The sequence below is a fragment of the Musca vetustissima genome, unplaced genomic scaffold (genome assembly GCF_032173495.1).
Source record: "Musca vetustissima isolate MV318-11 ecotype Yass unplaced genomic scaffold, APGP_CSIRO_Mvet_v1 utg113231, whole genome shotgun sequence".
In the NCBI taxonomy this organism is placed as follows: domain Eukaryota; kingdom Metazoa; phylum Arthropoda; class Insecta; order Diptera; family Muscidae; genus Musca; species Musca vetustissima.
The window spans coordinates 24,349-39,504 of NW_026882459.1; the positions used below are offsets into that span (position 1 = coordinate 24,349).

Below are 15,156 nucleotides of genomic sequence, written 5' to 3' on the forward strand. Positions count from 1 at the left end.
GGCAACTAACCCGACGCCTCAACCCATTTTTTATAGTTCTTATCGGTGAACTCGCGGCACATATCAGCTCTCTATTTCAACGGGTGATAAAAATAGTTACCCCAGGTGACACCGCGGGGAGGTCAGTGTCCACAATTGAGATGAAAGAGGGGCCAAAATAAGCCTGGACATCGCCATGTTAAAGCCAATCAGAGCCGTTGCTTGGTATGTATCATCCTCGCCTTCAAAAAATATTTTTTAAAAAAAAATCACGCCTTCAAGGAATATTTTGTAAAAAATCCACCCCTTCAAAAGTATTTTGTAAAAAAACACGCCTTCAAAGAATATTTTGTAAAAAATCCACGCCTTCAAAAGTATTTTGTAAAAAATCTACACCTTCAAAAAATATTTTGTAAAAAATCCGCGATTTCAAAAAAATTTTTTTTAAAAAAATCCATGCATTAAAAAAATATTTTTTAAAAAATCCATGCCTTTAAAAAATAATTTTTAAAAAAATCCACGCCTTCAAAAAATATTTTGTAAAAAATGCCCGATTTCAAAAAATATTTTTTTAAAAAATCCATGCCTTTTATATATATATATATATATATTTTTTTTTTCTCCCAAGGTCTAACAGGTGAACCTCGAATGATGTGTATTGAGCCTTGTGGAAATGGTTTCAACAATTCTTTTATAGCTTCCGATTTTATTCTTTCCCCTATTGCTTCGCATAATAAAAATTATAATAAAAATCAAACAAAAATCATGTATTGTATATATAAAATGAAAAAATATATATTGCTTAACTTTTATTAATTTTAAAAATATAATAATTAATTTGTTTATACACATTTAAAAAAGATTATAGTAAAATAAATGTTTGAGTACATAATTAAAAAAATATATTAGTAGAAATTAGAACCTGATAATAATATAAGATATTTGTGAAAATGAAATTATTATTTTTTTGTACAAATCATAAAAAAAAATAATTATTTTTAAAAATAAAACAAAATTGCACCTCATATGTTTTTAATTAAAAAATAATATAAATTTTAACGAAAGCTATTGAAAATTTAAGATATTTTTATAAAATATTTAAAACTATTATTGCAGAGGGGTGTGAATATATATATATATATATATAAACAATGGAATTAACTTTGGAAATTTAAGATTGCAAATTAAATAAAACATGCATTGAAAAAGAAATACACATTAAATATAATTATTTTTTTTTTAATTTAATTTTTTATAATATTAAAAGTAGGTTCCTATTTATTTTTAGAAATAAAAATACATAAATTGTTAGGGGGAAATTAGAATATAGTATTTAGTCCAAATGATTTCGAACAGTCAAGTCATTATTGTTTTACAGCATACTGTTGGCACTGTTTGAAATCATTTGAAGTTTTGAAAAAAACATATTTCCGAAAATATTTTTTTTTAATTTTCAAAATTGAAAAAAATATTAAAAAAATATTTTTTTTTAAATACAATTTATACAAAAAATACCATTTTGGAAAAAAAATATTTTTAATTTCAAAAAATATATTTTTTTAAGTTAAACATTTTTTTTTCGAATTTTGAAAACAAAAAATTTTTAAGTTGAAAAACCAAAACATTATTTTAAATTTCAAAAAAAATATATATATATTTTTTTTTTAATTTTCAAAAAATATTTTTTTTTAATTTTCAAAATATATATATTTATTTTTAAATTTCAAAATTTAAAAAAAAATATATTTTTTTAAATAATAATTTAATCATTTACTTTTAAAACAATTCGTTGTGTTTTTTGATGACAACAGTAGAGTGATATCCATTTTTTTTTTTTAAATTTTGATTATTTTTGAAATTTTGAAAAAAATATTTTTTTTTAATTTTCAAAATTTAAAAAAAATTATTTTTTTTAATTTTCAAAATTTAAAAAACAAAAATTTTTCAAAAAAATAACATTTTTTTCATTTTCAATTTTTTTTTTTAATTTTCAAAAAATATTTTTTTTTAATTTTCAAAATTTAAAAAAAAAATATTTTTTTTTCAGAAAATAATAATTTAGTCATTTACTTTTAAAAAATTCGTTGTTTTTTTTTGATGACTACAGTAGAGTGATATCCAAATTTTTTTTTGAAATTTTGAAAAAATATATGTTTTTTTAATTTTCAAAATTTAAAAAAAAATATTTTTCAAAAAAAAAAAATTTTTTAATTTCCAAAATTTAAAAGAAAAAATTAAAAAAAACATTTTTTTAAACACGAAAAAATACAATTTATACAAAATTACCATTTTGGAAAAATGTTTTAATTTTCAAAATTTAAAAAAAATATTTTTCAAAAAAAAATTTTTTTAATTTCCAAAATTTAAAAGAAAAAATTAAAAAAAAACATTTTTTTAAACACGAAAAAATACAATTTATACAAAATTACCATTTTTGAAAAAATATTTTTTTTTTTTAATTTTGAAAAATTTAATTTTTGTTTTAATAATACCATTTTGGTAAGAAAATATTTTTAATTTCAAAAAATATATTTTTTTAAGTAATTTTTTTTTTCGAATTTTGAAAACTAAAAATTTTTAAGTTAAAAAACCAAAGCATTTTTTTAATTTTCAAAAAATATATATTTTTTTAATTTTCAAAAAATATATTTTTTAAATTTCAAAAAATATATATTTTTTAAATTTTGATATTTTTTTTTTTAAATTTCAAAAAATATATTTTTCTTTAAATTTTGAAAATTTTTTTTTAATTTTTTTTTAAATATTTTTTTTTTCAAAAAATAATAATTTAATCATATACCTTTAAAACAATTCGTTGTGTTTTTTGATAACTACTGTAGAGTGATATCCAATTTTTTTTTTTGAAATTTTGAAAAAAAAAATATTTTTCAAAAAATATTTTTTTTTTAAATTTTCAAAATTTAAAAAAAAGATATTTTTTGACGAAAAATACAATTTATACAAAAATACCATTCTGGAAAAAAATATTTTTTTTAAAATTTTTAAAAATTAAAATTTTGTTTTTTAAATTTCACAATTTTTTTTGAATCTTGAAAACAAAAAATTCTTTTGGAAAAATATTCATTAGTTAAAAAACAAAAAAACACCAAAACATTTAAGAAAAAAAAATATTTTTTTTAAATTTCAAAAAATATTTTTTTTAATTTTCAAAATTTGAAAAAAATATTTTTTTTTTTCAAAAAATAATAATTTTAATTTATATATTAATAATTTATATAATTTACTTTTAAAACAATTCGTTGTGTTCTTTTTGACTTCAGTAGAGAGTGACATTCCATTTTTTTTTTTGGAATTTTGAATTTTTTTTTTAAATTTCGAAAAAAAATTTTTTTGAATTTTTTTTTTACAAACAACTATTTTGTGCTAGAATTTTCATCACCACTGTTTATATCGGAGAATGATGATGAGGATGCCACAGAAGTTGTTGTTGTATTTTCTGACAATGTAGTTGTTGTTGTTGTAGAGGTGTTGCTGCTATTAGTTATAGATCTAGTTGTAGACGATTCCTTAAAAGACTCCTTACAATTACTAAATTTGTTTTTGTTATTGCTATCGTTATTGTGGTTGTTGTTGTTATTGCTAAAATTATTATTTTCAATATTATGATTTTTAAAATCAATATTAGACTTAATCGTTGATTCGTTCAATGGATGTTGTTGTTGTGGTTGTTTTTGTTGTTCATAAAATTGTTGCTGGTGTTGAAGTTGATAATTGGAATTTATTGGCGATGATGAGGCGGATGACAGCTGATTCGGATGAACACCAACACCTGCTGGCTGTGTTGTTGTTGTCACAGTGAATATTGACGGCTGCTGTGACATGACCACATTTGTGGCGGAACTTTTAGTGTTAGTGGTATTACTATTAATAATAATGGAACACAACGGTGGCAGGTTAGGTGGTTGTGGTGATGGTAGAGGTGCAACATCAGCTGCCTCTGTTGTTGTGGATTTTAACTTCCGCTTAACTGCTGCTGCTGCCGCCGGAGGATGATGTACAATTTCCTGACGGTCATATTCGTTGAAATAGTTTTCAACAACAATACCATTCGTTTCATATTCTTCGGGTATGGTCGGCGTCAAGGATTTGCCATGATTGGATTGAACATTTTGTGGTCGGGGCACAACATCGGGCGGGGAGGTACAACGGGGATACGAAGAAATGGGTCTTAAATGGTCATAATTGTGATGTTGTTGTTGCGGATGATTGTGATACTGATATGGCTGTCGTTGTTGTTGTTGATGATTATATTGTAAATGATAATGTTGTTGTAAATTATTATACACCTGATCGCCACGATTTGTTGCAGCAGCAGCTCCAGCACTACCAACACCAACACCACCTGAACATTTAATCAAACGTCTTTGTTGTTGCTGTTGTTGTTGTCGCTGCCGCCGCTCCCGCTCCCCATGGCGATTAGGCGTAACGTATTGTCAGAAAAGTTCATCTAAATTTAATACAACATCGAAATATCAGGAAAGCATAACCCGCCCTCATAATGGCACCAATCCATTGCGTGTTGTCGGATTTCTAGCCATATATATGTCCATATCGTGATCGGTCCAATTATCCGATGTATCGCAATAATTGTTGAGGGTGTGTGTCGAACCAGCCGTAGAGTATCTGTGGATTTGGAGAAATTTGAAAAAAAATAATAATTAGAAAAATTCGAAATAACATTAAAAAATGGTTAATAATTTTTGAAAAAATGTTTGGAAATTAAAAAAGAAATTAGAAAAAAAGTGTTACAAAAAATTAAAGTGAAAAAATAATAGAATATTTAAAAATTAAGGGACGATTGTCAGAAAAATTAATTTTTTTTTATTTTATTTTTTGAGTTATTCTACTAGGGACCATTTTTATGGAAAAATAATTTTTCAACGTCCAAAGACTAGAGATTTTAGAACATTTTTTTCAAACCAAAGACTCTTCATCGAGTTTTTAAGAATATTTTTTTAAGGACTAAATCTTTCGTGGCCTCTTTTAAGCAAATTTTTCAGGGACCAAACCCTTCGTGGAGATTAAACAAAATATCTATTTAAGGACCTATGTCTGGAAATTTTATAAACATATTTTTTTCAAAGACCACAGACTAGAGATTTTAGAAAAATCGAGGGCCAAACCCTTTGTGGATTAATTAAATAAATATTTTCCACGGAGATTTTATTGCTAAATAATATATTTTTCAAAGACCAAAGATTTTAGAAAAATATTTTTTTCAAGGACCAAATCCTTCGTGGGGTTAAAAAAATATATATCTTCAAGGATCAAAGTCTCGAGTTAAAAAAATAAATATTTTTTTAAGGTCTGGTGATTTTAGAAAAATATATTTTTTTAAGGGTGGAAGATTTTAGAAAATGCGCTTTGGGAAGTTTTTTTTTTAAAAAAAATTTTTTTGAAGAACCAAAGACTGAATTTCTTCTAGGGTTTTTTTAAGGACCAAACCCTTCGAGTTTTAAAACAATATTTTTTAAGGACCAAAGACTGTAGATGTTAGACAAATATTTTTTAAGGACCAAAACCTTTGTTTTGTTTTATTTAAATATATGTTTAATGAAGTTAAAAAATCAAGGATCAAAGACTTTATTTTTGAAGGACTATCAGAAATATTTTTTGAAGAACCAAAGACTTAATTTTATACCCTACACAACTATGTTGTCAGGGTATTATAGCTTTTTGCAGCCCAAAGAGTTTGTAACGCCGCGAAATATTGGTCTTAGACGCACCATTAAGTATACCGATCGTCATAACTCGACTAGCTGAGTCGATCTAGACATATGTGTCCGTCCGTCCGTCTGTCCATTATAATTTGTAAACACGATACAGGCCACTGTTATGGACCAATCTTCACGAACTTTGCATGTAGGATGGGTTCTGGCCAATGAAGACCCCTATTGTTTTTGGTAAAGATCGGTTAATATTTAGGGGATGGAATGGACCAAAAACTTTATTTTTGTTGCTCCAGAAGCCGCAATTATGGCACGAAATTTTACATGGAGATCGGGCCAAAGAATAAGTATGCCTGTTTTGATAAAGATCGGTCAATATTTAGCGGGTGAAATGAACCCTGACTTTTGTGTGAAAAATGACAAAATTTATATTCTATAGCGTATATATTTACCCCTGAAGTACATAGTACCCGAGAAGTTGATATTATATCCAAGAGGAGTGGTTAACTTTTAAATTGATACCAATTATATTGTCGTAGGTACTCGGATGTGGGAGATACACTTAAATATTTACAGGTATCTCTGTATTCGTATATTATTTAGTAACCCATTATCACTCTAGAGAGCGGAAATATAGCGTTGACCGCTTTGAAATGTTCCATGAGGTTCCTGTTATGGTCAATGACAACGCCTATAATTTTCGGTGATGATCAAATAATATTATAATTGGGATGAAGTGGACCGAAAACCTAATTTTTTGTGTTATTTCCGAGTCGATCTATAGACCACAAATGAATGTCGTATGTCGGCTCCGTCCGACTATACTGCTCCGCTCACTGGTTTAAAAATATATTTAAGGAACCTAGAACCAAAGACTGGAGATTTTAGATAACGATTTTTTCAAAGACTAAACCCTTGGAGGAGTTTAAAAAGATTTCTTTGTTCTGGATAAAAAAATATTTTTTTTAATGGTGGAAGATTTTAGATAAAGCGCTTTGGGAAGTTTTTTTTCTAATATTTTTTTTCATGAACCAAAGACTGAATTTTTCAAGGGTTTTTTTTTATAGACCAAACTCTTTGAGGAGTTTTTAAACAATATTTTATTTTCTTAAATAATATTTTTTTAGACGACGATTTTTTCAAGGACCTTGGTGGAATTAAAAAAAATATATTTTTTCAAGGGCCAAAGGCGAGATTTTAGAAATATAGTTTTCATTTACCAAAGACAGGAGATTTTAGAACATATTTTTACGACCCAAAGATTGGAGGTTAAAAAAATGTTTTTTGATCGATAGGATCCTTTGTTCTGTTTTTAGAAAATATTTTTTTAAGGGCTGGAGATTTTAGAAAAAAAATTTTTAAGACCAAGTCCTTTGTGAATTTTTTTATGTTTTTTCAAGGACCAAAGACGGAATTTTTTCAGGACCATCAGAGGCCATGCATTTGCAATGCCATATTTAGAAAAATATTTTTTCAAAGACCAAAAAAATATTTTTTCAAGGATTAATGACCTACATTAGTTCAAGGCGTAGCTATTTCAACGTCTTACTATGCAAAAGAGTGGATTTTTTTCATTGACTATCAGGGACCATAAACTTCGTTTTGTCAAAGAATTAATTTGTTGTTTAATTGAAGCCTTAGGCATGGGTGACTTTTTTGATGACTTTCAGGTCCATAGACGTGAATACTATTTTTGATGGATTTTTTTAAAGAAGACCAATAAGCCACAAACCTAAAATGCTGATTTTTTTGCTTAAGACCCATAATTTGTATGTAGCACTCCTAAAGTTTAGATCACTAACTCGGTATTTGGGATAGTAAATTTTAATCATTTCCACCTATAATTTGTATGTGGCACTCCCAATGTTAAGATCACTAACTTCGTATTTGGGATAGTAAATTTTAATAATTTCCACACTTTGCATGGCTTATGATCATAGTTTTTATATTCCTGCAAAATGTTCTTTTCGATCCACTTTTAGAGCTCGGATTGTCCTTGAAAAAAAAAAAAATCTCATCAAAGTCATTGGCGTATACATTATGTCAAAACGTATACGCACCGTCTTCCTGGACTGATTTTTCATTCTAAAATGTTTTTAATCCCAATTTACGGCTCTAATTGTCCTTGAAAAAACGTTATTATTTAGCGTATACGCACTCTGTTACTTTATATTTTATTTTTTAATTTATTCCCCCTTAAAATACCAATTTTGAAAAAAATATCATCTGTTTTTCCCAGATTGATTTTTCATTATAAAAATGTATTTTTAATCCCCGTTTACGTCTCAGATTGTCCTTGAAAAATCGTTTTTATTCAGCATAGTCATTAGCGTATACATTACGCCAACAAGTATACGTATCCCACTTCTTCATATTTAATTTTTTAATTAATATCCTTTAAAATAAAAAATAACTAATTCTATTCAAAATTTAGAAAAAATATCATCACTTTTTCCGGACTAATTTTTCATTATAGAAATTTATTTTTAATCCTGATTTACGACTCTAATTGTCCCTTAAAAAGGTAATTGATCAGCATAATCAGTAGCGTATACACGATGTCAACACGTATACGCATTCTGTTACTTCACATTTTATTTTTTAATTTATTCCCCATAAAAATTAACTAATCGATTTCTAACTTTGAAAAAATATCATCTGTTTTACCGCACTGATTTTTCATTATAAAAATTAATTTTTAATCCCAATTTGCCGCCCGAATTGTCCTTGAAAAATCGTTTTTATTCAACATAATTAGTAGCGTATACATTATGTATTATACGCACTCTGTTACTTCATATTTTATTTTTTAAATATATTTCCTTTCAATTACTAATTAAATCAAATTCGTTTTATAATTTAGAAAAAATATAATCTGTTTCCCTGGACTTGTTTTTGATTATAAAATTTTATTTTTACTCCCCGTTTACGTCTCAAATTGCCTTGAAAAATAGTTTTTATTCAGCATAATTAGTAGCCAACACGTATACGCACTCGGTTCCTTCATATTTCATACATTTTTTTAATTTATTCCCTTTAAAATTCTAATTCTTAATATGATTTATAATTTTCAATACAATATTGTCTGTTTTCCTGAATTGATTTTTCATAAAAAAATATTTATTTTTAATCCCGATTTGCTGTCCTAATTCTCTTTGAAAAACGTCATTATTTTACATAATCATTAGCATATACATTATGTCAACACGTATACGCACTCTGTTTCTTTATATTTTAAAATACAAATTAAATCAACTTCGATTTATAATTTAGAAAAAAATATTTTGTCTTTTTTTCGGGATTGATTTTTCATTAAAAATTTTTATTTCTAATCCATTTTTTGGTCCAAATTGTGCTTGAAAAGCCTGTTTTTATTCAGCATAATCATTAGTAGCGTATACATTATGTCAACACGTATACGCACCCCTCTTCCAGCTCTTCATATTTTATTCCCTTTAAAATACAAACCAAATTCGATTATATTTACTACATCCGTTTTCCCTGAACCGATTTTTTTCACATATATCGTAATAAATATTTAATAGTAATTTCTAAAAATAAATTATTTTTTCTAAATTTACTTACACAAACAAACTAGTTAGGTATGTACGTATATATTTTATAGTATTTCTATTTGGTATGTATTTTTGTATTTATTCGGCAAAAAAATAATTGAATCACTTGTGGAGCATCAACGTATCGGTTGTGTGGTTTTTTATTTCTATTTTTTGAAATCTCATAACAAAATTATATACAATTTGTGAAAATTCCTTTAGTAGCCATATCTAAAAGAATTGGAAAGAAAAAATAAAAATGTTTAAATCAATAACTATCTGCTCAATATGATAATGATATTGAAATCTACCGAAAAGCCAATCTAGCTAACTAAACCCATATATACGTATGTTTTGTATGTATGTATGCTCACCAAAACAACAGTACATGTATCTCTATATATATTTATTGTCTCCAACTACAAACACAAATGTAATAATAGTAATAATATCAATAGTAATTGGGAATATGTTTAGCTCCAGGAAATACAAATGATTTGTGTATAATGACATTTTTTCCCCTCATATATATATATATGTCTATATATGATTGTGAATATATATATATTTGTATGGAATATGCTAATAGTAATATAAGGGTTTCTGTGTGTATTTTATTTTGAATACTGTTTGATAATGATATTTTAATTTTGTGTACTGTCTCTCTCTATATGTAAATTATTATTTTGTGTAATATCATGGGGGCGTATACATTATGACAACACTTATACGCAATGTGATACATTGTTTTGCTAAGCAACGTGTAAACAATGTAATATAATGACATTTAGGGGTTTAATGTTAGATTTATATGGAATTTTTTTAAATATGATGAGAATTTGTTTTATATTGCATATTTATATTAAAAAAATGTCCTTGCTGTAAGATTTTTGTTAGAGCCAATAAACCCACCGTGTCCCAGGATCGGTGTATAACGTTAAAGATTACTAGAGAATATTTTATCCAAAGAATAAAATATAAATTGTTATTATTATGTTATATTCGGTTAATTTTAAGATTTTGGAAAATATTTTTCGAAAGTCCACATCATTTGTGGTGATAAAAAAAATATTTTTTGCAACGCTAAAAAACTGGAGATTTTAGAAAAAAAATTTTCTAAGACCGATGACTGTAAATTTTAGAAAGAATGATTTTTTTCAAGGACCAAAGCCATTATTCAAGGACCATACCCAATTTATCATAAGATCATAGGCCTCAATTTATTGTAATCAGACTGCTTTGAACAGAAATTTAATTTGACAGCTATTATTGCCTTACAGGAAATCCGAAAGGGACAGACGTAAGTAAATCAGATGATTACGCACTGTATTATAGCTACCATGAAACAGGAGAATAAAATACCTCGTCTCCAGATTCACTCCAGTAGATGAGCGAATTGCTATAATCCGCATAAAAGCGAAGACAAAGATGATCAGACCAAAGACATATTTTACGAGCGCCTAGAAACAGCTGCTTTGGCCATGGCATTAAAATTCTGCTAGGAGATTTTAATGCAAAAATCGGAAGGGAAGATATCTTTGGCCCCACTGTCGGAAAATTCAGCCTTCATGAAGAAACATTCCACAACGGCTTAATGTTGATTGAGAAGAAGTACAAGCGACTTAATATAATGACCCAGGAATTAAACATTTTATGTACGTTTTTAGCGAAAATAATACCCATCGGGATAGTAGGTCTACTAAAGGAATGGGTAAATATTATTAACGACGAGTTGGAAGAACTGAAATATCGTGCATCCGAGATACATAAATTCGAAACTGAAGCGGATTACTCAAAAAATTTAAACCATTATAAAGTAGATAACATCAAGCGGGATTATCTGGAATTCTATTAGCCAATTTTCTCGCCAAGAACTACACAATGTATGATTTTGCAGTAGAGGAAATCTACAATGAAGCTGACTATATGATAAGCCGATGTGACGACGCGAGACATGATTTGGCAGAATATTATTAACGACGAGTTGGAAGAACTGAAACAACTTGCATTCGAGATTAACGATGAGAAAATAAATTCGGAATTGAAGCGGATTACTCGAATGTGTGAAATCATTATAAAGAAAGTGAATGACATCCAGCGGGATTATCTGGAATTCTATTTACCAATCTTCTCGCCGAGAACTACAGAATGTATGATTTTGCATTGGAGGAAATCTACAATGAAGTCGATTATGTGACTAACCGGATAGTAGGTCTACTAAAGGAATGGGTTAATATTATCAAAAATGAGTTGGAAGAACTGAAATAACTTGCATCCGAGATTAAGTGAGGAAAAATTAAATTCGGAACTGAAGCGGATTACTCGAATGTGTGAAATCATTATAAAGAAAGTGGATGACATCAAGCGGGATTATCTGGAATTCTATGTGCCAATTTTCTCGCCGAGAACTACAAAATGTATGATTTTGCAGTGGAGGAAATCTACAATGAGACATGATTTGCATTCCGAGATTAAGGATGAAAAAGAAAATTCCGAACTGAAGCGGATTACTCTAGTGTTTGAAACTATTTTAAAGTGGATGGCATCCAGCGGCATTATCTGAAATTATATTTTCCAAACTTCTCACCAAGAACTACAGAATGTATGATTTTGCATTGGAGGAAGCCTACAATGAAATTAACCGATGTGACAACGAGACACATGATTTACGAAATGATATCACTGAAGACATTGTACCAGGAGCTCAGAAGATGCCGATATTGAGTTTTCTGCCGAACATCCGGTGAATTGATAAAGTTTTGATAGATCTACTATATACAGCGCTTGAATAATTGCATTTTATAGTGGTTAAATGATTTCTGGATTTTTAAGTTTATTATATGCGTTTATATGATTTACATTGACTCAAGATAAGTTCGAGGTCCATCTTGCAACATGAAAACAAAAGTCTAGCATATAACATAGAGATAATATTGAATCTAATACTTATCAGAAGGGATACCTTCTCTCTGGCAGAATATATCCTTCTGTTATAAATAGACTCTTAATTATTCCAAAGGGCTTGTATATAACCCACTAACTTAATTCTCTATCCCTTACCGAATGTAGTGGTAGTCTTAGCGTAATAGTTCATAGTTAAAAGAAGTTATACGATCTTCATGTACTACCTAACCTAGAGTGAAAATCTTATTCTGAATATATTTTACTCTTCCTTCTATTTATTGGTCACAATTTTTTATTGAAGACCCTAAACATTTTTTTTATTGAAGACTCTGAATATGAGCTCTTTAATTTTATACCCTCCACCATAGTATATAGGGTAGATTAGTTTTGTTTTTCCGTTTGTAACGCATCGAAATAATCAATTCCGACCCTATATCGTATATATCGATTAGCGTAAAATTCGATATGACGATTTAAAGCATGTCCGTCTGTTGTAATCATTCTAGCGTCTAAACGAATTGAGATAAATCGCCAAAATTTTACATAGAGTCGCATTTTGTCTTCAGGCAGGTCAGTTCGTCTGTTGTAATCACTCTAGCGTCTAAACGAATTGAGATAAATCGCCAAAATTTTACATGAGTCGCATTTTGTCTGCAGGCAGGTCATGTTCGAAGATGGGCTATATCGGTCCGTCTGTCCGTCAGTTGTAATTACTATAGCGTCTAAACGAATTGAGATAGATCGCCAAAATTTTACATAGAGTCGTCTTTTGTCTGCAGGCAGTTTATGTTCGAAGATGGGCTATATCGGTCCATATACCAATTTTCGGTATTCTAAGGTTCTTGAGCGTGTTTTTCAAGCGAATTCCCTGAAATTTGGTAAATTGGGTTCTTATTGGGTAGTAAATCTCCCACTTAAAAAATATAAATATCGGTCCACTTTTTCTGGTAGTCCCCGTATAACGGTACACCCAATTTTCAGAATTTTATAGGGTTTGACCGCATTTTTCGCCCGAAAAGGCTGTAATTTAGTACTTTGAGTTCTTTTTGGGTAGCAAATCTCTCCTTAAAAAAATTATAAGTATAGGTAAATTTTTTTCTGGTAGCCCCCATATAAGAGTACCCTCAAATGTTCGGTATTCAGGGGTTCTTGAGCGGGGGTTTTTCAACCGAATTCCCTCACATTTGGTACATTGGGTTCGTATTGGGTACCAAATTTCTCAATTAAATTTAAATGTAGGTCCACTTTTTCTGCTAGTCCCCATATAGAGGTATCCGTAATTTTCGGTATTTCGGGGTTCTTGAGCGCGTGTTTCAAACGAATTCTCTGTACCAAAAGTTATTAATATTCGCCCCCCTTTTAGAGATAGTCCTCATATAAACTTTTTTATATTAAAATAGTTCGATTTGTTCCGTGTGTTTGTGGTTGTCCCCATATAGGCGCATTCTAAGATAATATGGAGGATAGTCGTGAAATTATTAGGAGGTATGTTGTGATGTTCCATAAATCCCAAAACAAATATTAACTAAACACATAATTAAACCCCACACCAAAGAAACGCAGTATTGCGATACGAAAGGAGGAGGAGGATGGGAAGGAGAAATGAGGGTGGAGTACTCTTTGCATGTTGTCATTCCATTTCATTGTCACTGGAGCACAAGAAATGCAACCAAGCAGGCAACAACAACATGCAATGCACGTCCAAATCAGACCAACCCGGCCAAAGTTAGTAACACACAAAGAACGCATCCTCAAAATGCTAGGCCGTAGAGTAGACCGTATAGTATAGCACAGTTTTGGTTCCACAAAATGGTGTCGATATATTTTTTAGCATAGATTTGTTTTTGTGTAGAAAAGTGGGTCTATTACCAGAGTCAGATTTGTTGTTCTTTTTTTAGAGAGTTGTTAAGTGACTCGTGCTTTGGAGGAAGATGTCTGCACATTAGGTATTTTGAAATGAAGAAGTGGGAGAACGAGTTGTTTAGTGGATAATGTAGTGTAACAGATTTTGTTGTAGTAGTTGTTTGTTTTTGTTGCTGCTGTTTTTATTGTCAGCCTACTTACCGACTTCCAGGTCGATGACTGTGTAAATGCGTGGCATTTAATTGATCGCGTGATCTAGAACGCGGCCGTGAACGGCGTGTACTAGACGCCACACTTGTGGGTCCACCACCACCGATGCCGCCGGCGCCACCATGTATTGAACCGGCATAGGAGGCACGTGACATTCTCTCCGAGGGTGCAGCAAGTGACTGTCGAGATTGACGCAATTCGGGTCGTGAATTAACTAAATTCGATGGAAATGCGGTGCCCAAATAGCCGCGATGTGAATTATTTGAAAAGCTATGCTGCGATTGGCCATCAGCAATGGATCTGGTTTATATAGTACATATATATTTGTTTTTTTTGGAATGATAATGATTGTGTTGTGTGGCGATAGGGTGTTGTTGTTTTTGTATAATCGAGTGGGTGGACATAATGAGTAATGTTGATGATTTGTTGTTGGTGTTTTCGTGAAATAAAAGCAAAATAAAAAATAAATAAAAAACATTTAAAATAAAAATAATACACAACTAAAAAAATAATAATATTACAACAAAACACAAATTATTACAACAACAAAAATATTTAATAAATAAATCTTCCAACCGTAAGCATTCTACGAAAGCTTAGCAGCAATATTTTTTTTATTATTTATTCATGAAATCGCTGTCTAGCTTACCTGGGTTTCGCCAGCTTTCCTGGCATTCCCGAGAAATGGCTACGCATATCATCTTGATTGTCCATGGGATAGGCACGTGGTCGGGGTATTGAGCGGCCACTATAGGCTGATACTTGATCCCATTCCTGGAACAAGAAACAATTTTAAAGGGCATTAACAAATTAATTTAAAATTACAAAAAAATCTAATGAAGATGCGGATTTTTTTAAGAACAATTATTAGGCATCTAAATAAGGCTTGGATTTTTTTAAAAATAATTTTTTGAAGCAACTAAACAATGAACGGATTTTTTTATTAAAACCTGTAT

At 29.3% G+C, this 15,156-nt stretch overlaps 1 protein-coding gene across 1 annotated transcript; it reads right to left on the reverse strand.

Moving 5' to 3' along the window:
- Positions 1 to 4,345: 4,345 nt before the first annotated feature.
- Positions 4,346 to 14,974, reverse strand: LOC133328884 (uncharacterized; the record flags this gene model as incomplete). Its single annotated transcript, XM_061537394.1, has 3 exons — positions 4,346 to 4,623; positions 14,192 to 14,500; positions 14,850 to 14,974. Coding segments are annotated over 3 exons (564 nt in total), but the record flags the coding sequence as incomplete, so codon positions are not given.
- Positions 14,975 to 15,156: the final 182 nt, after the last annotated feature.